The sequence below is a fragment of the Sturnus vulgaris genome, chromosome 4 (genome assembly GCF_052056855.1).
Source record: "Sturnus vulgaris isolate bStuVul1 chromosome 4, bStuVul1.hap1, whole genome shotgun sequence".
In the NCBI taxonomy this organism is placed as follows: Eukaryota; Metazoa; Chordata; class Aves; order Passeriformes; family Sturnidae; genus Sturnus; species Sturnus vulgaris.
In genome coordinates, this window is record NC_142246.1 from 72,182,936 (window position 1) to 72,210,889 (window position 27,954).

Here is a 27,954-nt window from a genome sequence, read left to right on the forward strand (position 1 = left end):
GGCCTAAGGTCATACAGGTGCCCTTGATTATCACAAAACAAACAGGATCATATCACACAACCTCAAAGTTATAAAAACCCCACAATTCCACAGCAAACTCAAACTATCACTCCGGGCAAAGTAAGCTGTTTCTATTTACTCGCCATGAATTTTTAAGTCAGTCTAGACCCAAAAATAGGAGTTTTTATTTGCTTGGAGCAGCAAAGGACACAGCACACAGCAGTGAACACCGAGGGCACGAGGCAGAGGATGGAGCCAGCCTCCCCGACTCCACAGCCACAGCTGCTCCTGCTGGCTCCGCATCGCCCGGTGCCTTGCTCACCCTGCCAAGGTTATTTCCCACTGCCTGAACTCCTGCCTTCGCAAAACCATGGCCACCAGCTTAAAGCCATTCTCCCATTTGAGCAGGACTTGCTCCTTTCCACGTCATCTTAATTAAGTTCTGTGTTCAATTAAGAGCAGACACGCAGCTCCCAATGAGGACAGGAGCCTCCCGAGCCCCCATCGCCCTCTGCATTAGTAACAAGTTATTTCTTCTCTTCTCTGGCCTTTATGAAGTCTACCGTACAAAAAACACATGCAGTTAATACTGGCACCATTTTTTCATATTTTTTAATTCACATCGGCACAGAGTAAGCTAACACCAACAACAATACCTCGTGCCTATTAGAGGATACTCAGGGATTCAAATCCCTGCTTTCTTGCTGGCTAAGAAGAAAAACTCACTACCAGTTGGGCAACAAACTCTTAAGAGCTGAACTGTTTCCCAACAGAACCCCAAGAAGTACTAAATACAGTCACCACATGAATCTAACAGTGTTGTTAAGTTTATCAATATGAGACAAATCCAGCCCTATTGAAATACAGACAACCCTTTCCTTTCACATTTCTAATTATTTGCTGTTTATATACATATACGCTGTATTTGCTTTCTCCAAAATACACAAGGTATAAATTGGTCTTTAAAATCTTACTAAGCTTTTCAGTGCATAAAACGTTCTATTTTCTTATCGTTGTCCTTTACTGCCTTTTCCCATTTAGCATCTGCCAGGGACAGAGTTTAAGTCTATTTAACTTGAAAAAGTAACAAAATTCCCACTCCAAAGCAGAACGAGGATATGCAGCCCCCCAAGTATCTGCTCCTGTACCTGAGCCCCCTCTGGAGCTGCAGGAGTCTCCAGTGCAGCTCCAGGAACATGCTCTACTCACAGCTAGAGGTCAACCAGCAAAGTGCCTCGCAAGGACTTCCCTGATGCAAAAATCCATTACTCACCAGACCTCTGGCAAGCACCCTGGGAAAGCAACCTTGCCTTCCAAATGAATGGGAGGAGTGGAAAATGAGGTGCTTGCCCTTCAGGAGAGGTTATGAAAATCACTGCAGACAGGAGCGGGTGCAGCAGAGGATCCTCAGACCCGGGGCTCCAATTAAAAACCTTGCTGGCATTATCCCACAGGCAACATTCTGTTAAAAAATACCCAAAAACCCACCTTCCTAAGCATGAACTTGCAAGCGCGCACAGAAAAGTTGATGATTATCAAATGGCAATGCAAACCAAGGTTTCACCACCCCTCTCCATATGGAGCAAAAATCTCTACAGGAGTGAAGAGATAACAGTATTAAGAACAGAGACTATTTTTACTTACTCTGTTTACAGAGCATAAAGTCACATTAAATTGCTGATAACACAGTTCAGAATAAAATTGACAAGAAGTGAAATTTTAAGTACAGACCTCTGTCTTGTGGAGAGTGACCTACAGCCCACCTGTAAATCCACACGATAATCTCATTTAGGTAGGAAATGTCTGTCATTGTTCTAGTATGACACTGGTGCTCTGTGGATGGTAAGAGATAGAATCTTAACCTGCAGCTTTAAATCCTTTAATAACTGGAACTTCTTCCTTTTCCTCTTAAGATACAAGAGCTTGTCTTCCTGAGGTTTACCTCCTGCCTTGTCTTTTTTCTTTCCAGATTTAACAACACAAGTAAAGTGTACATATACATAGATAATACCCATATATATATATTTTTATATTTCTATAAGGAAGCCATCAGTCACCACCATTTCTTTGAAAAACCCAAGATGAACTGGCTTGTGAGCCTGTGTAAGACCCACATCCTTCACCCAGACTCCCCTTGGTCAGGGTGAGCAGCAGAACACGCTGCCTGCAGAATTCCCCCTGTGAACAGCCTGGGAATGCTCAACAAGATTTCTCCTCACAAAGCCCCTGCTAGAGACACCTTATCCCCCAAAGCAAAGTATTAGCCATAAACAAATTATCCACCTTACCTTGAAACAACTAAGAAATCTGAAAAGCTGTCTTGATTAAAGATCCCAACTACCCAAATTATAGGAATATGGTACCAAAACTCAAGGGTGTCCCATACACCCAGGAAAAAAAGAATGCCCTTAGGAATTTATTTTAATCTCCTCTTTTATGTTATAAATGGGAGAAATATGGGAAAAGCACTGATTCTTTATTTGTCCTCTATAGAGGTCATTCCTCAAAATTTGGAGGAAACAGTTAAATCACTGCATGTTACCAAAATGACTAAATCTTGTTAGTTTGTGTAGTCCCATATGAACATGATAAATCAGAATATTCAAAACCACAAAGCCTGTTTACAGTAGTAGCTTATTAAAGTGTTGGGGTTTTGATTTTTTTTTCTGTATGAATAAAAATAGCCAAGTAACTGCTCCTGCTTTTAGCTTCCTGATTTCACCATCTGACCTATGCAACATCTAAGGTCTGGAATTTCTGTTTTCCACTCCCAATACAAAAAGCTGCATGAACTCAACAAACAACCACCCCAGACTGTAATCCACGAGCCAAGTAAATGTAAAATGCTTTTTGATGGAGAGCACAGGCTTGCTGAAGGTTTGGTGCTCCTTTGTCAGCTCATGGGATGCCAGGTTTCTGTCTGGCATGTGTACCTGGAGGACCTGCCTTCCTCACAAGTTCAACTGGAGACACTTCAAGCTCCAAAATCAGCCCTGCAGCCTTTTTTCCTGTGTCTTGTGCTAAACAGACAGATGCTGAGTCACATTTCTTCCCAAATTTAAAATGCAGCAGAACAGACATGGTTCACCAACTCAGTCCTACTGGAGCAGCCAAGTTTTAGGACTGCAGGTACCTGGAGAGCTCACACAACACTTTTCTGTGGATCAGAACATCAAATTCTGGGGGGAAGAAGCTTTACCTAAAATATATTTCAGAGCCAAAAGAAACGATCATACAGTTCAGTACAGAATTTACACAGTGCTGCATCATCTCCATCCTCACAAGACTTGCTGCCTCCCCAGCTGACAATCCCATGCATTTTAGAACAGCTCTAGATGTGCTTCACATCCCCAGAAATTTACTGTCCAAGCAGATCTCTAAGAACCATTCCCCATTCTTGAAAAAACAATACTAAAATCATGGTTCTATGCCATGCACAAAAATCTACTGCTACAGTCTGCAAGGGCTTATAGCTGTCCTTGAATCTGATAGAAGGAAAAAAGCCAAGTTTAAGGAATAAAACATCTCCTGATTCTTCCACCTCTTATTTCAAGATAAATACCTCTATCAGCTAACACACCTAGTAAACATACTACTGTCTGCAAGGCTCAAAGAGGAAGAAGAAACACAACAAAAATAACCCCAACCAAAATACTTTTCAGTGAAGATATTTCAAAGCCACAGATTTGCTGCACTGACTTTCATCTGTATAACAACAAGCTCAGATAAGAGATGTCCATGGAGGAATGAAGAAGTTCCTATAATTATCTGTTGACAGCTGAGGCTGTAAGGACAACTTATTACTTCAAAATGAGAGCACCCTTCTCAGCAACATGAAATTTAATTTACTCATGGACTGAGTATTTCCCAAGGCAGCTGCTTGCAGCACCTCTCTGCTTCCTGCCCTGATTCAGGGACATTTTTTCACACTGATTAATGCCTAGCACACATCAACCTGGTCACAAGGTATAAATGCCAGAGCAGAGGTTTCCCCATTGCTGCTTAAAAGGGTGTCTAAAAAGCCAGCTTCATTCAGATCCCTCTGGAGAAGTGTGGTGAGGAAGAAGCAGAGGAGCCTGGGATTTTCCTAATGGCTAATGACAGTGATCTGGAAAATAGTGCCAGCTAATACCATCCCCGCAATAGTTTAAGTCACTGATGACCTTAAGGACTTGATATCCAGTCCATCTCTAGCTTTTCATCTTTTAAAGCCAATTATGTTCACACTATCCTCTATATAATTCAGCATACAGTTTTATGAGTTAAGCACACAAACCTCGGACTCTGCACCCACCACCCAGAAACTAAATAAAAATTCCACGTGCACATGGGTTAAGTCACCTTAACCATCTCCTTGTCTTTCACACATCAGCACAGCACGCTTTGTCCAAGAAGCGCCGTCTAAACCCAACTGAACCAGGGAAAATGTCACACTGGCTCCGACAGAATCGACTACGCAGAGCTTTGTAAAGCCACCACGGCAGAGCAGAGTGACAGCGTGTGCTCGGATTCATGCACCCACAGCAGGGATCCAAAGGGGGAACTTCAGCCCGCACAGGTAAGGATGACCCTGCCATGCCAAGGAGGGAGCTGCAAGGCACCGCAGGGAGCCGGGATGAGCGGTGACCTCCAAAGGACCCGCTGCTCTCCCCGCTGGCTCCCCCTCCTTGGCACGCCGGTCACTGCGACTTCCCGAGGGATACTGCGCCAAGCGCACACCGACAGCGGGCACTGCCTGGGAGGGACAGCAGGGACGAGGATCGGAGCCTGCCCGAGGCATCGGGGCAAGCCCAAAGACTCGCTCGCAGCTCGTGTGCCACAGCCGGGGGCTGCAGCGTAATGGCTGCAGAGCTCAGCAGCAGCTCACAACCATGCCTGACACAAGCTAAGTGCACCATCAGCAGGGAGCATGGGCCCCAGGATCGAAATATTAAAGCAGACGGGACAGCAAAGCTGGGTCAGGTTATGTATTTTTATATACATAAAATATATAATATTAACAGAGACGACCAGCAAAGCTGGGTCAGCTTGGTTTCCCCCCCCCAGACCTACATGACATCAATATTCAGCATCCATTGCTACATGCTACCTTCAAAGCTGTGCTTTTCTACACTTCTCTTTCAAGAAGTTCAAGGAACACGTGCAGAATCTGAGCAGCTGTCCCCTATCCTGGGAATGAAAGAACAGCCACCCTATAAGACCTTTACATCCTCATTGACTGTTTCATGCCACTCTCTGCCTTGGATTTTTAAGATGATGCTTACAAACGAAGCTAGAACTTTTACCTTATGTGTAGGCATTCTATTGTGGTTAAACAAACTACTTGGTTATTTTTGGTGGGGGGGGGGGGGGGAAAGAGGTTGACAACACAGGGTTGCCACTACTGAGGCGCCCAGGTAGTCTCAGCAGTTATTTTGGACTTGAAAGAACATCCCTGATTTTTTTCCCAATACTTCTCCAGCAGACAAAGTAGACTATGCTACTTATAAGCAGTTTTGGTGAATTCAAGAGACCCAAGAGACTTGCAATAACAGCTTTAGTGGGCAAATTTTAGCTACTGTGTCCAGCTACACACAGCCCTTTTCTAATCATTGTCCATGGACAAGAAAATTACTTGAGAGAGCTGCTGAAGCATCACCAATTCCAGCCCAGAAACATGAACTATCTCTGCCTCTGGCTCACCTTAATGCACCAAACTAGAAGCTGCAGGAAATAAATTAGCCAAGGCTGCTGCCTTGGAGATGCAGCAAGAGCACAGAACAGCCGCAGCACTCGCTACCTGCGCTCACAGTTTCCATCTGCCAGGACAGAGGGACAGTCATGGATTTCATCCAATTGCTCAGCAAACACAAACTGATTGCCCAATGATTTACCTACAATACACACCATGGGAATATGCATTAGGCATGGACAAATTACAGGGTACGAGAAGAATGTGCTCACTTGGTCCCTCTCATGTTCAATGAAAACTCATGCTTTGAACATCATGAATTAATTGCCTGATAAAACTGAAAAGAAGGTAAATAATGTCTCAGCTCACAAATCATTATAGTTTCTTTCCCAGCTGTAATATTAGCCCCATTTTCTTGACCTATAGGTCTGTTTCAAGGTCACTGTCACTCCTGTTACACTGAACATCAAAAGACACAAAACAGACAGTGTTAACCTATTGCCCAAATTGATTACACAAATACATTTTTTTCTCTTACAGAAAACAGAAGAATCAGTCCGGAAAATGAGGAAAAAAACTCAATCCAGCCAGCAAAGTTTTTCTGGAGGGAAAATAGGGATGGACTTGTAGACAGCACAAGGGTACCTTCAGTCAGCTTTCTCAGGATACCTGACCCTGCCTAAACACAAACACATTGATGCACACAGATAGAACCGGTTAGAAGCAGCACTGCCATGGTCAACTCTGATGACACCTTGGAGAAGAGACAACAGCACTTTTCATACCAAAAGCAATGGCTGAAAGAGACATTTTAAAAAGCAAATTGTTGATCACTGCAGGCCTACCTAACCCTTTTTATCATCCAGCCAAAAGTGTCCATTAAAATGGCCTCCAAGTCAAGATCTATTTATGTACGCATAAATACAAGTGTAAATAACATGGTTTTCTGTGAGATTGTTCTGCCTGCCACTCAGCCCTGTATTGCTCAGCAGAGGCATTCTTAGGTATAACATATCAAAGATCACTGAAGTAATCAAACTTAATAATTAATCTGTGCAGCCAGGATTTCTGGCTTCAGTCCAGTTACTACTGCTATTTCAGTCTCAAGTTCAGAACATGATTTCCTGCACGTGCACAGTAAAAATCCCTATATGAGAGCAGCCACGGGGTCATTTATGTCAACTCTTATCTCCATTTCTCACCCAGTACAGTCTTTTCATGCTTATGTACGTGTATTCTTATAGTTACTATCAAACCTAAGGGAGGCATAAAAACAAGTACCATAAAAACACCAATACCATGAAGTTACCTAGTATAATCTACCAGCAGACTTCTTTAAGCAGAAACAGTATTCAGTATTGATCCTCATGTTCATTTTAAACCATGTTTGGTTAAAAGCTGATTTCCAAGACAGAGTGCACTGTCTTTAACCTCTAGTGCAGCATTAAGCACCTCACTCAAAAGCAAAATATTTCCTGCATCCAAAAAAAATTCATTTAGTTAAATTTGTGACCAACAGTTCCCCTCACCACCACATGAGGTGACTTCCAGGGAATCTTGCATCAAGCAACAACAAAACAGGTCCCACCTAAAAATCACTGCTTAAAAACTGCCCCTCACATGATGTGAAGTAGAAACCACAGAAATTACTGTAAAACTCAGCAAACCTTACTTCTGGCAGAGGGCTGGCCGGCTTCGTTAGGATTCCTCCCACATAAACAACGTTGGGTAGCGTAGGTCTCGGAAACTCCAGTGCAACATCAGTACAAAGCATCCACAGGCTGGATCCATGGACCAAGTCGTACATGGACCGTTCTGGAAGAACCTTGTGTTTCTGCATTATCCTTTCGTATTTTGGCAGAACCAAAAAACTGACTCCAAACCTTGAAATAAGATAAACAACAGTATTTTTAATCCTCTCAAATAGGTTCATGTGATCTGTGAGCAGCGAGTTAAACTCTGGAACATAGGACAGGGGAGCTGGAGCGCCCACTTCTGCTGGATACCAGAGGCCGGTGGAAAACACGGCGTATTTAACCCCTAAAAGATGGGCTATAACAAATCCACACATCTCATTGGGATCTACCAGGAGCAGGTCAAACTTCTCCTGTTTGAGGGCACGCAGGAGGTTCCGGTTGCCAACGATCATGTCGCAGTTCTTGGAATAGTGGTCCAGGATATCGAAGAGTTCGAGGGCGGTCAGCCTCCCCGAGAAGATACTCCTCATCTTGGACTGCAGGAAATCATCCGAGGTGCTGCTGTTAAAGATCCCTGGGTAGCGCTGCAGTCTGTAGTGATTAGATGGAGGGATCTCTCTGCCCTCAGAGAGGAGAAACACTGTCTGGTGACCTTGGTCATGCAAGGCTGAGGCCAGAGTCTTGAAAATATAAAGATGGCTTTCAAACATAATTGGCGGCACAACAACGATTTTGGCAGCCCTCGCTATCCCGACAGCGCTCCACAGGAGAATGAAGGCTGGAGCGTACGGCTTCATAGCTGGAAGGACAAATAAGAGCATTACATCACCGACAACAGGACTACATGCTGCAGTTTCAGCCCACTGCCCTTTCCTTTGCATGGTCATGAGCACTTCCACTGCAAGTGGAAGAGGGTCTGAGAGTTACCCAGAGGCTTCACATTGTCCTCCTTCAAGTTGCAACTCTCCACTCTGCATAAGAGAGTTTCAGCGTAACACTTTCTTTCTAACAAGATAGAGAAGCTAGAGGGCTTTTATCCTAAAACGACATGTAAATTCATGCCGTGTTTTGCTTTAGTATCAACGCTCATCAGACATATAGGGGTGGAAAGCAAAACATCAGGTAGGAAGATGCTACCATTGACTAAGAACAAACTTTGAGCTTCCAAAAAAGACGTTCTGTTTGCAAGAAGTGTAATAACAGGAGCTAGTACTGCACACATGAACACTGCAACTTCCACTGAAGCACAGTTACTTGATTCTGAACCTACTTAAATCAGCACTTAAACCCCCACTTGAATACCAGCTCTACCTACGCTGAAAACACCACTGCCATCCTAAATGCACACTGCTGGGGAAAGGGAAAATATTTTTTACACGTGGTTGGGTGATTCAAAATGCTGTATGCAGCAGAGGAGAGCAAAGTGCCTTAGGAGCACAATGAGGACATGTCAGAAACTCCTCAGTCACCATCACCCTCCTAGGACAGAGAAACAACTACAAGCCAAACCAAACAATCTGCTCTTCCCTCGTGCCAAACCAATGCACGTGGAAGCCTGAGTCTATTGCAGTGTCCTTTATAAATAATAAAAACAGATAACACTGCTATTCAGTCCTTGTTATGTCCCTATAAGTCATAAAATGCTCATACAACAGACTGCTCAGGACTTTATTAGTTAATGTTACATGGGTTACCAGCTAACAAATAGAGCATCTCATTTTATACAACTACTTATAAATCACCATATTCCTATATACTTATTATGTAAAAAGTCTAAGGGATTTTTTGAGTTCTACTACTCTGTAGTACATTTTCTGAAATATGTCCCTTTCAGGTAATCATAGACAGCAGTTGGGTCTCCCTCACCTCCTTTTCCAGTTTAAACACCCCCAGCCCCCTCAGTTACTTCTCATAGGACTTGTTCTCCAGATCCTTCACCAACTTCACTGCCCTTTCCAGCACTGCTCCAGCACTTCCATCTTGTTCATGAGCTGAAGGGCCCAGAACTGGACAGGGCACTCGAGGTGTGGTCTCAAAGTGCCAAGTGCAGAGGGAGAACCACTGCCCTGGCCCATGCTCAGTTATCCTGAACAGCATCTTGCTGGAGGATAACACTCCTTAGCTAAGAGAGGTGTAAGAAAAAGCAAGCCAATATGGTTTTCCAATGAAACATGCAAGAAAAATGATTCATCAAACCCGGAAAAATCCCATTATTGATTCCATCTCTCCATGCAAGAAGCATTCCCCCAGTACTGAGTCACTGCTCCTGTCAACTAGAGCAATATTACAAAACTATGAATGGAGGTGCAGGACTGGGAAACTCAGTTATGTTTTTATCAGCAGCAGAAATCCAAGGTTACAGGAACCTAAGGGCTCATCATGATCCAACACATTGCCACAGGCCAGCTCTACTTCCATCTCATACGAGGCCAGAGCACAGCACAGACGAGAATCCTTAGACCTAAGGCATATATTTTCCATGGCTGGGGTGACACACATGCCACCAAAACCCATGGGAACTACAGCTATCCTTCCCTAGGATGTTGACAGCATTTCCCCACTGCTTCCTCTCCCCACACTTACCTGGCAGCCAAATTTTAAACAGTAATCACATTGGACATTTAGCTCCTCATGAAGGAAATATAAATACTAATATGAAAAATGGTTTTAGTTACATTGCCAGGTTACCAAACATTTTTTATCCTCTTGCAGTGTATCAGTGTCAAGAGATGACACAACACACTTCCCTGGCAGTCTGTACCTCATGGTACCTTCAGAACTGGTAAAGCAATAATCACTTCTCAAAAACCAATTATGCAACTCCTCTTTTCAACATAAGCACCTTCCACGGGAGCGGGAAAATATATGTACAAGACCTGCCAAGCCATAGAGACATTAAATACATGATGCTATTAAAGAAATGTCGATTAAGTGACATTTTTACTGGGAAATGTGGCATTGACCTTCTATTGAACTTCTGGCAGGAACCTGCAGCCTCATCATTTCATGCCCTGGCCCAACAGAAGCAGGGAGCTCAGGTTTGAATTCAGCAGGAACAAGGGCAATAGGTAACAGCATTCTGTAAGCCAATTAATCCCGACCCTAATTCCCATTTGGCAGACTGGGGAATAGGTGGGTGCCTGGTGCCATCAACACACAACCATCCACGCTCAGCTCCAGCCTCTGTCCCAGACACTCACCACTCCAAATGCCCCCAGCACAGCAGGTATTCCCACCGGGACAGACTTGCCTATTGCAGGGGGAATTTCTCATTCAGCTCCTCTCCCAAAGCAGCAAGCAGTAAAGCTCAGGCACAGAAGGCTTTACAGGGGTCAGGACAATGCCAAGGTGGTGCTCAGCTGGAAGTCAGCTAGTCACAACTAGAGCTCAGGCCATCTCCCTACTAACTCCCAGCCACACTCCAGTGGTGAACTCCCAGAACAAATCACTTGCCAAAATAAATAACAAGGATCAACGTCCAATGCAACTGCCTCCCGATTCCACACAGCAGGAGCATGAAAAAGAACTGCCAGGTGCACTGACAGAACAGGAAAGAAGGGCCCAGAGACACAGAATGATGCATTTCTCCAGGATCCTTAGCAACATAAAACCATTTTGCACCTCTGTCTTAAGTTCTTCTTCAGATTTGCCTCCATTAAGCAAGACTATTTCTGAGTATGAGCTGGCATGCAACATCCTTTTATCACAGAGTGAAAAGGAAAACCCAAATTTGCCCACATTTAAAAACCACCCCCAAAACATAACATAATCCCCAACCAAACAATACCCACAAAATGATCATTGAATTGAAGCCATTCCTTTCAGCCAAAAAGCCCTAAAAACAAAGCTATGGAGAAGAATCAGATGTGGAGTGGCTTTGTAATAGTGAAAGCAACTGCTGATTGCAAGGGTTCTCCTATTGGAGCACAGCAAGCAAAAGTTAAAGACATGCCAAGAAGTTAATGTTTAACTTAATGAGTAGCTGTTGGAGTAGGTTTAATGACCTGTATGTGGGGGTTTTCAAATGAAAGAGAAAGTGTGAGTTGTAAAGGGTTACAGAAAATCAAGTACACTCCTGACAGTCAGACTGTTGGAGAGGTTTTCAGCTGACCAAAGCACTTCTAAATCATGATTTATTTGTTTTAAGGAAGTATTTTTCCATTCACCCAGAAGGACCAAGCAGGACCTACAAGAAGTGTGACTACACAGAAAACAATGACTTTGCAAAGAAAAAAAAAAAATAGGAGGGAGGATCTCTCCCCCACTTCTTCACAAAGCTCTGATACTCGAAGGCTGGAAAATGTGGAAATGAACTGCATGACATTGAAACAAGTGTAGTGCCAGTTGACTTGCAGAATAATAATTTCAACATTAAGACTTAATGTGATTTATAAAAACATCCATCTTAAATTACTTTCGATAAATTCCAATTAATAATTGGTGTAACAGCCAATTAAAGTCGTGGAACGCACATCCAAGATGACATTTAGATTTGCTGCCAATCCTTAATAATCTGCTAATCACCGTTAATAGAACTTTTTGGCACGTTTGAAGGTTTTTTTTCTGCTTTACACCCCTGGCTGCCTACCTGCCACTTCTGAAACTCAGAACTAGCTATTTTCAAAGCCAGCAATGCCATTGTCCATGTTTCACTCCATCATAGAGAGATCTAGAAGCAGAAGAGGCTCTCACTCACCTTCATCCAGCATAGCCTGAATGCTGCTCCCACATTGACCACTATTCAAAAGTTTGCACAGTTCTCAGGCACTAACACACCAGGATATAAAGAGTCTTTTTTTTCCACTAACCAAGAACACTCCTGACACCAAAAGCAGCAAAAGAAGTCGTACAGAGCTTGAGTTCAGCCATCCAACTTGCTTTATTAAGTTCTTCCCTTCCGTTCAGCCTTGCTCTAGATTTGCTAAGGATTGTTGAGTTTACCTGGGCAGTTTGAGCAGGACCTCTGCTGGGAAAGGTGCCCTTCATCCCAAACAGCAGCGGAGCAATCTGTGAGCTGCTGATCACTGTCACCTTACCCAAAGGGCTCAAATTACCCATTACCATTTCACAGAGACAGCACAGGTTAAAGGAACAGGCTGCCACCTCTGCAAGCCCAAATCTGAGATCTAATTAGCAATGAAATGACTCTGCCCAAACGGCAAGCTGATGTGTGCATCCCAGGAATATTTTTAAGCAAGGAGAAACTGGAGACTTGGACACACTTCAGCAAACCCTGCATACTCCAAATTGCCACAGTTGTGGCAACATGCAGGTTTATTCCTTCCTCTTGCTCTCATTATTGCCCCCCCTCCCTTAACTACACCTCATTACACAACATACAGTATTTTAGAAGGAAGAAGACAAACTCTGCTCTTGGACCTGTAAACTCTGCAAAACTCGACAAAAGTGAACCAATTGGAACAACAAGGCAGAAACATAATTTTTCTCTTTTTTTTAAAAAGAAAGACGTATTTAACCAGCACTTAAACCTGCATTAAAAGCTGCAGGCCTGATCCAGTTTCCACATAGGTAGAGAGACCTTGACCAGTTTTCAGTTTCATACAGCAACCAGCCATGCCAGGCTCCAGAGCCAGTTGCTTTTCTCCCACACTAAGGTGTATTTGACCTCAGTTATCCCACCCGAGGCCAAAAACTGGAATCATGAGCAGGGCAGTGTCACCTCAGGAGCCTGTCTCACTCTACCCTGCCCAACTGCAGGCTTCATCACAGATAAACACAAACTGTGTTTATTTCTCTTAAGATCAGATGTACTGTAGCTGTAGGAAGAGACACATGGTTGAAAGCATAGCAAGAGAACTGCTGAGGGAAGCTTAAGAACAACTGGTCATGGAGAGCACTACAAACTGCCTCTGGGAAAAAAACAAGAAAAACAACATAAGCAGCTGCTATGGTTGACTCTTAAGACCAAGAGAAAAGCATGAAAACAGAAATGACCACTGATCTCAGACTGTTACCTGCCATTACCCAATTCAATGCCACTCCAGCCCTGCCCTGCCTACTCCAAACCCCATTGACAAGAACTTACTACATGTGCAGTTCTGTTTGCTTTAGCTGCTATTAAAAACAGTTTTACAGGTAAAACATGATACCCATCCTCCAGAGGCCTGTCAACACCTCAGTTATACAAACAGAGCCAAGCCCTGCAACCCAGGTTGCACGACCATAGGCCCTGTAAACAAAGCCTTTTATCAAGCCCAAGATAGCCAGGAATGACTAACAGAAGGCACTTGCAGTTAAGAATAAGGCTGAAAGACAAAGAAAATATTTCAAGGCAAAGAGAAGGTTATACTGAGTACAGGATCATGCCATGCTAAAAATACAAGTACTCAACCCAAATCTTAGCCATGTCAGCTGATCACATGCAGTTGATAGCCAAGACAAAACAGACACACATGCAAACACGCATGAAGTGCATTGATTCCACACTGTGAAAAAGTGACCAGAGCAAAAAACTCTTCCTTTTTACACATCCTTCAAGATCTCCAATTGTTCACATTTTCCCCAAGTACTTAAAGATTTAAGAGCAGTCCACATCAGCATTTTTCTGAGCACCCAGAAATGCTAACTATGTGAGGAAATGCACTGATGAAATTATGTCCGACATCAAATCTCAGAAAATAATTTTATCATTGAGACAGGAAGGTTTTAATTAGTGGCATAACAGATGACAGTAAGGAAGACCATGATCCTCAAGCTAAATCTTGCCTCCTAACCATTCCTTTTAGCTGGGAATTGTACAACATGTTATTAATCTGCAATACTGTTTGCTACGCTGTACATATGCTACAGGCAATCCAGAATACTAGTCCCTAACCTTTAAGAGCATTACAGTAAACCAGCCCCACAAGCTCCCTTCAGGCAGTAAACTGCAGTTTAAGATTAGGAAGCATGGTACTACTAAGTGACCCACACACTGAAAAGCAGCAAAAAAACCCACCAGAAATGCAGAAACGTGACAGCCTTGGAGCAACAAACCAGGAAACTATCTGGGAAGAGACTCTGGTACCAGGTATTGTACAACCTTTGGATTTGTGTCCTTGAATTTTCCATAGCACGCATCCTGTTACTAATTGCTGAGGCACAGTGTGTGCTGTGATTGCTATTCTGTGTTGCAATGTTTTAGATGAGTGCTGAGATCTGGCTCTCAACCACAGGCTCCTTTTTCAACTAAATGAATAAATTAAGAAATTAGTAAGACACGTGTATCAACAAGAGCAGGCTTTTACATTTACTTTTTACACTCTCCCAAACATCTTCTATCCAATGACTGAAGCACTTCAAGGAGTACAAGAACATCTCATCCAGAGACAGAAGAGGAAGATTTATAGGCATTGCAACGTCACTGCAATCCTCTGTCAGACTTACTGTGTCAGCTATGCAAATAGCAAAGGAGCTATTACAAGGGAGCCAAAAGCATATGCAATTTATGAAATCACTTTTAGTAATCACTTACCATACGTGCAACATATTCTATCAAACATTGACAGGTTTTACCTAAGCTTTTGTACTCAACCATGGTAGAAAAAGGGTTTTAGAAATCCCCACTTCACAGGTAGCATGGCAGAAAAGGCACTTCTTCAGAATACAGGTTCTACAGTTTATTTTCAGTAAGCAGGCTAGCAGATGGATCTTTCAGAAGTTACATGGGAATCCAACTCTTATGCAAGGCATTCTGTCTTATCAAGATGACTTCATAGCAAGTGGCTGAAGTATCACACTCCTGGTAACACCTGACCACTCCATGGCTTCCACTGAAGCTCTCCATGGTTCTTTGTGGTTATGGAAAACTGCCCCCAACCTCTGAAAAGACTGATGATATCTAAAAAGATTAAGTATTTACAAATATTATCTTTATGAAGTGGTTATACTCTAAAGCTACTCAGGATATCTAAATGTATTAATAGCAAATAATTTGATGTTTTAATCAAATCCCTTACAAACCCGAGCAAGGCCTGCATGCTTTGGGGCCATAACGCTGCAGTAGTGACTGCATCAGCCAAAAACTGATTTCCCTGAGAGTAAAGGATTCAAGTCTGATTAAATATTTTCATAATGTAAACTAAGTTCCAACAGGGCAAAGGCACCTTCCATTCCACATGACCCACATTCCTTAATGCTCCATGCACTAAAACTGAGCAAACAATACACAGCAAAAAAATATAAACTTTATTGAAGGTCAGTATTTTATGAGTATCCATTTGCCAAGTTCAGCCCAACTAACTGCATGGAATCGAGTTTCATCAAGATTTTAAAACCTGTCAAATATTAACCTCTGTAGATCTACCAAGTAGGTTAGTCAAAACAATCAAGAGACATCCTTGAGTCATTTTAATAATCCAAATAAAAGCCAACAGAGTAAGAACAGACAGTCCTTTCTGTCCTATTGTGCACTGGGCATCTCAAGATCAGTTTGTAACACCTTACATAGTGAGGATCAGCAAAGCCAAGCACTCACACATTGCTCCAAAACCTGCGTGCCTTCCACCGAGGGCAGCCTGACTCCGTGTCCCAGCGGCTCGGATTTCTCCGCATTGGCGCTCTCCATTATGCAGCTCTGCTCCTTATTGCCCGTGGTTATCCCACCCTGGCACCTTGCAAAGACAACTGCTGACTGCACACAGAGAGGAGCCATCTGTTTGCAAGCGAGACACGTGTATTCCTGCTGGACAGATTTGTCTGCTGCATCCAGCACGACGTGAGAACCTTTCCTGACAAATTGTGCACCTTCCTTCACAGCTACCGGGAGCTCACACAAAACACGCTGCTTTGGCAACAACACTCAAGTCCCTTGACAAGGTCTCCTCAGCTCCTCCAGACCTTTGCTACAAACACCCAGACCTGAAACCAGAAGTTTCTCAACCTGCTCAGCCATTTTGCACCAGAAAGGACCGGGAGTATTGCTGTGACATCAGGGCTGAGGACATGAACAGAGAGAAGCCAACAGGTTATCCTGCATTTCCAGAGGACACCAGTGCTGGTGAAGATGTTTTTTACCAGCCCTGCTCCTGCTGTGTGACCAGTGTGCCCTGAAGAGCCCAGGAACAGAATAAGTCACCACAGGACTAAGTGCTGAAAATAAAAGGAAACTTTCTACCTGTAGAGAGGACAAGGCTTAAGTGCCACAGCAGCTGATAGAGACAAAGGTGCAGGGTCAAAGTGAAGGGTCAAAGCTGCCCATGAAGTCTCTGCTCTCACACTGGCATCAAAAGACAGGCTGAAATAGTGGATGAATCAAGTGCTAAAAAGACGGGAAAAAAAGAAAAAACGTGACTCTGATTGTCAACACTTAAATTAGTGACTGAATCTCCTTTGATATCATCATGACCCTCTGACAAAGGGGCTGGAAGAAACTGCAGTGCCCTTTGTTGAGAGCCTAATTTGTTACTGCTGTAGTTATAGACTACCACTACCCAAGCATGAATTTTGCCTCATGAACAAGCCTCAGGACCCGAAACAACATTAGTTTTTGACTTAAACCCATTTTACTGGGATTTGCATTTAACTTGAATAATTATTGGGGGGATGCTTTGCTTTTTCACTCCAGCTGGCTTCAGCTTGGTACAAGCTCTCCCTGGTCACGCCATCACATGACACCCAGAAGCACTCAATGAATTTCTTTGTTCCGTTTCTGACTTCATCCTATAGCAAATAAGCACATTTTAACAAGCCACACAAACACAACCACAAAGGAAACTATCACAGGTTTCTTTCGGCAGTGGGAAATACAACTTGGAATAAAGTAAAAACATTTCGTTTCACCATGTTTTGCTCTTATTCAGCTCAATTAAAATAATTGCAGCAATACCACACATGCCAAAAACACTTAGCTTATTGAGTCTCTCCCTTAATAGGTTCTGTTTTGAAATTTACAGGTCGGTTTTCCTCCAATTCAGTTGTTGCCTGTTGCTTTCAGATTTGTATTTCAAGTGCCTGCTTTGAACTCTCTCCTAGCAGAACCTGGGCTTAGAGTAAGGATAAAAATGTAGTCTAACAGCTTTCCCATATAGTTTAATCCTGAGATTCTTATTTTAAGAGCAAGATCACATCACTTATCAGAGCTACAGGAGACAAATCAACCTGGGAAGCTTCTACAAGATGCAAAATACACTCCAGTAAGGGTTAGGGCTTTTTGTTTTTTTGGCAGCTGTATAAAAATTTTTAAATACCCATAGGCTTCCTGCAAATTTCTAGCAGCAGTAGTTGAGTAAGACTAGAGTATAATTTAAGAAAGAAATAGTCTGAAGACAGGGTTTGTAGATTTTCAAAGGCAATCTGTTAATTCACAAATATTAGAGAAAAGAGAAAATACAGCCAAAGGTTACACAGAGTTAAGACAAAGATGGTTCCCATCTCCAACAATTTCCAGAAGGATTTGTGTATAAAACCAAAACCGATGGACAATAACCTATCCAGGTAGTTATTGGCATAATAACACTCCAAGTGATTCTGTACATGCACATGTCTGTTCCTACTCACCAAAATAGCACTTCCCAGGTATTCCTCCACTTCTGGAAAGCAGAACTTGTTCAACATGAACACTATACACTAATAAATACCTGATGGGGGTTTAAAACAGAACTAACTTCACAGCCTATATCTGTAGTTATTTCATTAGTAAGCAGTATTAGACAATCAGAGTTGCCTTAAACAAGTACAGTCTGAGATAAAATGACTTGGAATACTCCAATATTGAAGTGTACTTCCATGAAAATAAAGCTAGTTGATAAACAAGCAAAGCAATTACCAAGGTGTCACAAAGCACAGTAATTAATGATTTACTATTAGGCGTGGTTGAAGTACAACAGCTTTACTCCTATATTTTACACACTCAGATCTGTTTTTCAAGATACTCAACTCCAAAAAAAAAAAAAAAAAAAAAAGAAAATCAGATAATCATCAACTGTCCTTGGGCAAGTTTCCACACAAGTCCTCACAAGACTGACACCAACAGCTCCCATTTCCATTTAGCCCCACGAGTCATGGATGCCCCAAGCACCAGAATGGCCTATCCAGACATGTCACTGAAATACACATGGAATTTTCCACTTGGCACTGCAGGGAAGCAAAGTGTGTGCAGACAAAAAACTCACACAAGGATTTTAAAGCTTGATTATTTATGATAAAGTTTTGTGCCCAGGAACCAAACACCATATACATCATCATACACCTCTCAAAGCACAGTTTCAGGAAATTATCTTCTAAGGACCAGCAAGGCTCCACCAGGGGTGTAATTCCCCAACAAAGCTTTGCTGGCATTTACAGCACATTGATGTACAGGATTTAACTGAACTATGTTGACTTTGGACCATGCCAAACCCAGCTCTCCAAGTGGCAGCAACCTTCTAGCCAACAACACCCCTGAGGACACTGCTACAAGGTTTACCTCAGCACACCACACTAGTAAAAAGAAGTACTTTTGAGCAGATGTTTGCATCATAAGCTGGCAGAAGTGGCTTCCCAAGCAAACCTACCAAAATAAAGTAGCTCCTTGCCAACAGCACCTATGCTCTCTAACGAGTAACTCATTTTTAAAATCCCTAGCACTTCTAAATCTGAAGCAGCTACTGTGTGAAGTACAAGCCCAGCTGCTGGGGCTGGCCATGGGAGTGGGCTCTGTTGCCACACTTCCCACCTCACCAGGCTGCTGTGCATCTTGTGTTGAAAGCAGGATCCTGGACACAACTCCTGTTCCTCACCCAGATTTCATTCAGACAGAGATGCTCCTTGCTTCTCGTTTGCAGTGTCAACCACACCTCACTCTGCCTCAAATTTGAGCATTTCTCAGTTGAAACATCAAATTGGGAAGACAACAATGGTGTCCTGGAAATGAAGCTAAGAGCAATTAAAAACACATCGAGTACTGGCCACGAGTTTTCTTTTTGTTCCTCTTTTTGTCTGGTTCGCACTAGGTTATCTGTACTTTTTTTAAAAGTACTTAGTACTCATTTTTGTTGAAAGTTTTTGCAATGCTTTTCCAAACGTGTATTGCATGAATTGGTGCTCTTGGCAATAAAGCACCTTATTCATTTGACTGAAGTCAAATAACTTGCACATTGGATGGGGGCTACACCAAAAAAACCCCGGAACAAATCAAATACCAAGTGTGCAACTGCATTTTAATCTGAAATCCAGGATGCCTAAAATGAATGTTTGAAGTTGTGGTTACACTTTTGTATTCCATTATCAGTTATAACAAATAAATTAAATAACTTGTTCCAGACTGGTGGTGAAAATAATTTCTCTTAAGGAAAGAAACTTGGAAGGTCCTCCAACTAGTACATTCACCCTGTTACCTTCCTCTAAATACACTGAGACACAGCCTTAATAGTTGATTTTTTTTTTTTAAAGCATTCTGTTTCTGCAGGGCATCAAGGCTCACTTCCAGCTCAGCATCAGAAGCTGACTCAAGACTTCCCATTAACTCTCCCTTGAGTTACTGAGTAAGAAGGGAAATAGTCTTAAGTTGCTTATTTTTTGTGAAGCTGAACCATCCATTCATAGGAGCAAAGAACAGCACAGAGCAAAGAAGAAAGCCATGCTTGTTTTCCTATACAAATCAAATTATGGCATGACAACTGGGCTACTTAAGAGAAATGGTCACAACAAACCATTTTGGAGCCACAGTTTGGGCTACAAACCATTTAAATGCTTATTTCTGACAAGGAATATCAGGACCTCACACCCTGAGCATTTTGACATACATACATCCAGGTGCCATAAAAGAAGAAAAATAATTCATCAAAGGGTTCAAGAAACCTTATGTCACAAGTCTTGAAAATGATCTCCCAGCAAAGCTGTCCTGGGGGAAGGACAGAATTGCATTAATGCTTCCAGTGTATTTTACTTGCTGGAAAACAGAGAAGAGCCCTCTACAATACCTATTCACAAAGACTTGGAGCTGTATGAGAATGTCAGTTTGCAGTCCAAAGATGCTTTCTAAAACAACAATAAGAGGTCAATCCATGCTGAAATTTTCCTGAGGACTAGAAATACCAACAACGGAGGTGTATGATGTCAAATGCTTCTCATGTATCAGCATTTCTCAAACACAGTTCTGTTCTCTTCACAAATATGACTCTGTAATAATCAAACAGAAACCAAAATATTTGTTCAAAGTCTAGAGCTGGAGAAAAACCAGTTATTTAATTTGCTAAGCATCTCATGAATTTCATCTCACCACAAACCACCCAATAGACCTGAATACTGCAGTAGGATTTCTCTTGTAAGTAGAAGACAAGGGATTTGACCAATAAGGAATAAACCAAGGTAAACTGCTGTACTATTCTAAAGGGAGCAAACTGGCTAAAACAGCAATGTGGACAAAAAAAAAGGCACTTTAAAGAGCCCAAAGTAGCAAAACAGCAGGAAAAGAAGGCATGGGCAATAAACACTAGGCAGTTTAAGTCAGAACTAAAGTATCTCATGCTCAAGATCGTCAATTAGAAAATAACCAAGTCAGGACAGACTTGGTTACACTTTTAATTATTGCAGCACACTTTCCAAGTAGTAGGAAGAGCATTCCAGCAAATCATATCCTCTGTGCATGTCTCAACAGGGACAGACAAGGCAATACACAAAGCCAGGCCAGCACCAAGCTGAAATTGCCACCAAATCAATCCATCAAAACCAACCCACTGCTTCATTGGCAATCACTCAGCAAGTCACTTCCCTCTAATCCACTCACACGGGCAAGGAGAGGACTCAGAGCTCAGCTGACATCACCCTGCACAGCAAGAGGATGCAGGATCACTTCAGATGTCCTCTCCTCCAGCCCTGGTTAATCCCATGGGTTTCTCCACACAAATCCTGCTTTAGAACAACCCAACTGTTGAGAAGCACACTAAAAAAAACAAAAGCCACTGTGTACAAAACACTGACATGATTCTCACCTCTGAGTCTCAATATTTTACAGACACATCACAAAACAAATATTTTCTTTTCTCGTGTTCTATAAAGAGCTTCTGTTAATAGGAAACATGCAAAAACAGGAAAAATAAATCATAAGCATTTGGTGTTAAATACTCATGCCCCTGTATTTCAATTGCAATATTTTCCCAGCATCATGAAAGCTGTCTCAGAGCACAAGACTCCAGTACAAACTGGTTGGTCCTTTGGAAAAGAAAAGCCACTGCAATATCCAGTGTTCGGCCTGGATCAATGACTGAAACAAAGGAACAAAACCAAGGAAACGTGAAGCAAAGGTTAATTGCACACTATGTAGTGTCGGTGCTTTAAAACCAGCTCAGCTAAAAATTTAAGTGACCTTGTGTGATAATTGCTTGGAAAGGCAGTCAACTTCAGACTGGAAACGTGAACTGAAAAAACGTTGGCAATAGAAGTCTGGAAATAGTAATATCAAGTGAATTATTCCCAATACGACATCACTTGATCGTAACATGAAAAAAAACAAAAACAACCTCATTTCAAGGAGTTTACTTTGAGGGAGGAGACCTTCAAGAATGCCTACTACTAGAGTTGCTCCTTGCTGTCCATCCCCAGGGAACTCTGATGAGCATGCAGAACGGGCTGCGCAATTCCCAATGATTCCCTGTCGTTCCACGGCCAGGACTCAAAAGAGCAGGTTCGGTAGGACAATAAGAGACAAGATGTCACTCGATACCCGCTGAAACACCGCAACTTGAGCGATGCGTCGCCTCAAAAGTTCACGCTTGTCCCTTTTCCTCCTTTTTGAGCCCAACCGGGAGGCGCAGCAGCAATTACGCAACGCTGCTCCTTCCGAGGCGGCTGGGATGGAAACTCGGGGAATATCCAAGAGGGAACTGCATCCCAGGCGCTACGGGAGCCATCCCAGGTCTACAGTGTCCCCACGTCCCCAAGCCGGCAGCCGGATGGCAACCCCAACAAGGGGGGGCTCCGAGCCCACACACGGCGCTGCTACCCACGCCGACACCACCGCCGGCGACAGCCCCTCACGGCGACACCCCGCAGTTAACGGGGACCCGCCGAAACCGGCCAAAATTCCGTGTCCGAAACCGGCCAGAATTGCTTGTCCCAAGAGCGGCCATTTCCCGCGCGCCCCCCCCGCTCCCGCCCTCAGCGCCCCGCGCGCGCCAGGCACCGCGCGCGCGCCTCCCCCCTCAGGGCTGCGGAGCCGCCGCGGGACCCCGCGGGTGCGCGCCCCCTCAGCGCTGCTCCTTCTTCCCTCACGGCGCTCAAACTTGCTCGGAGGAGGCAGCGCCAGCACCTGCCGGGCTTTCCCGCACTCATCCTGAGGCGCCGGACGACGACCACGCCAAAGCCCACCTGAGGAGAGCCCGCCCGCCGCGCCACACAGGTACCGTGAGCGCCGCCCCCGGGCCCCTCTCGTCTCCCCGCCCGAGCGCCCCTCACGAAAAGGGCGGGAAGGGACGCGTCCTTGTGGCGCCCCTCAGGACATGGCGCTCCCCCACAGCCCTCAGCTCCCTCCTCAGGTCACACCGTCCCCTCGCTCGGAGACACCGCATCGACGCGGCTCCCCTGCGGCTCCTTCTCTCGGCTCTCATCCCACGACACGGCTATTCCCCTCAGCTCCCCGGTATCACCCCCACTCCCACGGCTCTTCCCCTCAAGCCCTCCAGCTTTCGTTCCCCCTCCACACAGCTCTTCCCCTCAGCCCCTCGACTCTCACCTTCCCCCCTCCCGCTACACCAGACCCTCCACCGAGGGCGCCCGGGGGCTTCCCCTTGGGCTACGGGAGGGAAAAGGAAAAAGGTGGACGGAGACAAGCAGCGAAGTGGAACGACAGCTCCTCTCCACCTTCCCACCCCGACCCAGCCGGGACCTCCTGGCCCCCCTCGGTACCGCCGAGGCCCCTCACCGCTCTCCCTTCAGGGCCGCTCCTCCGCGTCGCTGCCTCTGGTAAGGAGCCGCCGACCGCAGCTCCGCTCGGGGCTCTTGTCCTTCAGCCGGGTCCGCCCGGCCCGGGCTGCGGCGCTGCTGCGGCGCCGAGAGCGCCGGGCCCGCCGGTGCCTCCGCCCGGGCTCTGCTGCACCTGCTGCGGGGCTGGGCTGCCCTGCGAGCAGAGGAGGCTCCCTCGCTCCGTCCTCCCTCAACTTCGCATCACTCCGGGCTGCCCCCGCTCCGCCCCACCGCATGCACCGGCGCTGCCGCTCGCCCCCGCGTCCGGGGAAAGGCTCGGCTGCCCTCCCGCCCCATGCACTGCCCCGCTGCCGGGACGGCGGGCAGCTCCCGGCTCAGGGCAGGTCCCCTGTGCCCGCCTCTGGCGGGAGGGACCGGGGCCGCCTCCGCCAATCCAAGTCAGCCCCAGCGCGGCTGCTTTTCGGTTCCAGCCCCGTACCATAAGCAGGGATACCTTCTCCTGGACCAGGTTGCTCCAAGCCGCGTCTAGCTACTCACCTAACTACGCACGAACAGAACAATGTCGTTATCCCGCCCTCTCTCACCTGACGGGCTTTAAATACGAACGCTAATTAGCCAGTTGGTTTTGTGTGTGTGTGTGGTTTGAGTGGGTGTGGATTTGGGTTCTTTTCTCATGTTCTTCGCTTATTATCTAATAACGATATATCAAAATGTGATAAAACTGTAGTCTCACAGCCGACAGACAGTAAAGTTATTTGAAACAACAAGATTTGCCCCTCACCTTTCACACACTCTAAAATTCAAAGTTTCCCTGTTTCTTTTAACTTACACATTCACTGGAGTTTTTGCAATGAGCTTTAAAGGACAAAAAGTGTCAGATTGTCTTCCTGATTTGAGAGATCAAGTTACTCCTTTAATAAAAGTGAAGGCTTAAGTTTCATCAGGCAAAACAAAAAAGTTAATGAAATTGGAATGATAGGTTAATGAAATGGCATGATAAGAAAAATGAACATAAGCTTTAAATTGATTTCCATTCTAGTCAAGATGGCTTGCAAAAGAAAATGAAACTTTCATTCAAATTAATCCAGTTTATTTGGGGCATACAATTTTTCTTTATATTCTTTATAGAGCTTTTTAAGAGCTCTTCTATTTCTCACATATAAAACAAATCATTAAAGTTTCTCAAGCCTTATGCCCCTTTTGATGTCCGGTTAACATTCGATCGTGTTAAGCTTTGATGGGTGGTACTGAAATCCTACAAGCTGATGGTGGCCCTTGGCTAAATACTGAGGTCTAATAACGAAGTTCTGAAGTTAAATGTCCCAAAATCAACTATATTCACACTATTGTGTTGAAAGGTTTAGCTACTTATAGGCAAAATAAATTTCAATTTATATTAGATAAGAATTGAATAAATTCAGTTCCTCTGCATATCTAAATGATGTTCTTATTCCAGTGGCAACCGATTTAGTAAATCCAAAACCAGCAGAACCATTCCTGAGGCATAACCGTGGCCATAAGTCTAGATGTGAAGCAAGTGTAGATTTTGTTCAGCCCTCGCAGAGCCGTGCTGGGATCACCTGCACAGCTGTCAGTATTGCTTTGGTTTCCTGGCTGGCAGCTTCACTGAAGCTGTTCCCGCTGTGACAGTGGCAATCAGGGCAGGTACCTGAAGAACTCTATCACAATGATTTACCAGACCTTGGTAAAAAATTAAAGGTTTCCTCATGCAATGTTGTACTGAAAATGTCTCACAGTGGTGGTGGGACTTTGAATTTAATTACTGTGTGCTATTTAATACTAGCTCAGGAATGAATGTTGCTTCTAAAAGCTTTTCTATTATTTCCCACCCACTTGCTTGATTTTTTCAGCTTCCTATCTTGAACAGATGAGAATTAGGTCAGATGCAACGTTTTATTGAAAATTAATGTGTTCAAGGGTTAATGGTTTTCTCATAACATCCTACATTTATTGTAATGGCAACTTTCCTTGAGTTTCCATCAACTCTAGGTATATGTACATCTTATTGTCCCATCTTTGCCTGTTATGGTTCCATGCTGTTGCCAAATTGGTTTTATTTCAAACTCCAGATACGTGTATAATTTTGTATTTAACGATTGTATTTCTTTCAAAGTAAATATGAGGCATTTAGTATTAGCTAAGTTATGATTATAACTCTAAGGTGTATAAGGTATAGAGCAAAATACTGAAACAGGTATTTTTTGTTCTCCAGTATATTCCAGACCCTAACAAAGAAATTTTGTATTGCCAAAGTTTTGGAGTCTTGGAATTTGAAATTGTGATAGGGAAATCAGATTCAAATAAAATAATAAAAATTCACAAAATCCAGTAAATATGAAGCATTCTTAATTTTTACTAAAGTTCTACAGAGCTAATAAACACTTCAATGCATTTTTGAAGAACCTTCTGTTGTTGTCCAAAGTGACACCTTAATATTATTTTTCAAGAGAGGAGTTTAATTAATTGGCTTTTCATTTGGACGGTGATGTCATCAAAGTTCTTTTTACTGGCTGAGGAACAAGAAATGCCTTTTGACGTGGCACATTTCTCTGAGGTTGTAGAGTGCCTTCATCCAACAGAATTAAGTTACAACTTGATAATGTTGCAGGAAGACAATGGTTCCCTGTTGTGTTTCCATCCTGGTGGAGTTTTTATCATGCTCATAGGAGTCAAGAAATGCTACACTGCTAATTCCAGGTTTGTGATTCTGCAAATCCAGTTAATGGAACTGGACAGTATGTTTAGGTTATATTGAAGATTACATCCCTGGTGCTTTTCTACTCATTTGCACAGGTCTGGCCAAAGAGGAAGCAATTTCTCCAGTAGATTTCTGGATTATGATGATTCACATCGAGTCCTTTAAGTGTTTTCTCCTCAGCCTTCATTGTTTTGGCTACACATGCACATACCTTGAGAATTTTTACAGAGCAAAGTACAAGTATCACCTTCCTTGTAACTAAGATTCCAAGACAGTGTTAGCTGCTTTTGCTTCCTAATTGATATGCAGTCATAACCAGCCAAACTAATTTATTTAAATAAGGTTTGTAGTTCTTTAGCCTTTCCAATATGCCAGAAGGAATTAATCATGTGAAATGTATAGTACCCAATTTAACTGCAGTGTTACCAGACAACCAGCACTTCTAGATCTGCTTACCACGTGTTTGGAACTTGCTCACAGATCCCCATAAAAGCAAGAAAAATGTACAAATGAGTCTTCCTTTGCTGTCGGCAGCTGTTGACCTTCTTATCTCACACAAGTGACACTAACACACGAGTTAATTCTGCCTGAATGCGTGAGCCCCATAACTGTGTGTTACAGCTGTAAATGGTGGTTCCAACAGAGAACTGCAGGGATCCCCCCATGTTTTGTGGCTGGTGTAGGTGTGAAATGGTAATTTCTAGTTAAGTGATGTATATTTGGGTAGCAGCAGGCAGTTTTTCTCCTCGGCGAGAAATCTGTGATGCGCCTGCAGTTTTTCTTTTGGTGCAGCCTGTGTAATTACAAAACACAACGTTCTGTTTCCTGGGGCAAAAATTTTAACAAAGGAAGAAGGGATCCTTTCTGGACAAATTTAGGTGAGACCTCATGTCTTATTTATTCCTTGTCTGGCAGTACTGTAGGTTTCTGAGGAGGTTTGTTGACCGTGGGGTCAGGACACTTGAATGTAGAAAAACGTTAAAACCATAAATCCCCCTTTGCTGTGCATGTTGTAAGGGGCGTTCTGTGGTTAGAGAAGGCACAGCGAGGAGCACTAAAAGCGTGTGAGCAGATGAAGCAGCTCTCTTATGAGGAAACACTGAAGAAGGTGGAACTCTTCTGTGTGGAAAGGGAACAGCTGAGAGAGGATTTGGTCAAGATCAGCAAAACCATGAAGGGGGTACAGATGACAGCTACAGAGCTGCTCTTCAAGAACAGGTGACAGTAACTGCAGCGAGCACCAAAGCGGGGTAAAGAGATGAGAGGAAGCTTTTAATGAAAAGCTGCTGACCTTGATTTCCTTTATTACCCCCAACTGTTAAAAAGGCAGGCTGCTCGGGCAAGGTCACTATTAGTAATGTAGCTTTGTAGGTAAGGGTGCTATAGTTCAGCTCTGAAGGCAGGCTTTGATGCTGTCACTGTGCAAGTACAATAACTGAGCACTGTGAGTGAGTAATAAGGGAGGTGGTTGTCAGAAGGGGTTATGTTGTCTCTCAAGGTATTTTCTTTTCCCACTGTTAGAAACTGCATAGTGGCCCAGGAGAACTTTGTTATTTCTTGTGTTGAGGGCACTCACCTAGAGAGCAGAGACACCCATAAAGTTCTTTTTTCTGAGTTTTTACTGCTTTAAGCAGAGTTCTATATGTGAAAATGTAGTCAGAAAGTTGAAAGACTCTTTGAGTGGTTTTCCTATTAGTAAGTGGAGGAATATGTTTTTACCAAAGCTGTTTCTGGAAACTTAGGTTGTGTTTATCTCTGAGCATTTTCAGGTTCTAGGGTAATGCTGACACACAAGTAGGCAGGGAGTGCTAGGTGTGGTGTAGGTGCTTCTTAGTTCAATAGAGTTGTTTGGCATCTGTTTTCGTGACTCTTTGTTCACTTGGGGTTTTTCTACACTTAATGGTGATTTAGTGACATAAGTTCAAAACCTGTGCTACTCCCTGTTTCCTTCTTGTGTTTGAGTATTGATTCTCTCCAACTGCTTAGTCACTTCTTGGATTGTGTGGTAGCGTATTCCTCAGTGTGCT

The 27,954-nt window shown here is 43.7% G+C and overlaps 2 protein-coding genes across 2 annotated transcripts in view; one reads left to right on the forward strand and one right to left on the reverse strand.

Annotated features, from left to right (window-relative positions):
* Window positions 1-23,549, reverse strand: part of UGT8 (UDP glycosyltransferase 8) — a 35,477-nt gene extending 11,928 nt beyond the window's left edge. Inside the window, exons 1-2 of the mRNA XM_014887930.2 lie at window positions 23,207-23,549; window positions 7,344-8,167 (exon numbers count right to left, since the gene is read on the reverse strand). Coding sequence (XP_014743416.2) covers window positions 7,344-8,165 — 822 coding nt within the window. The 5' untranslated portion in view covers window positions 8,166-8,167; window positions 23,207-23,549. The remainder of the gene's footprint in view (window positions 1-7,343; window positions 8,168-23,206) is intronic.
* Window positions 22,627-27,954, forward strand: part of ARSJ (arylsulfatase family member J) — a 149,858-nt gene continuing 144,530 nt past the window's right edge. Inside the window, exon 1 of the mRNA XM_088164242.1 lies at window positions 22,627-22,684. The gene's annotated coding sequence lies outside the window, so the exon portion shown is untranslated. The remainder of the gene's footprint in view (window positions 22,685-27,954) is intronic.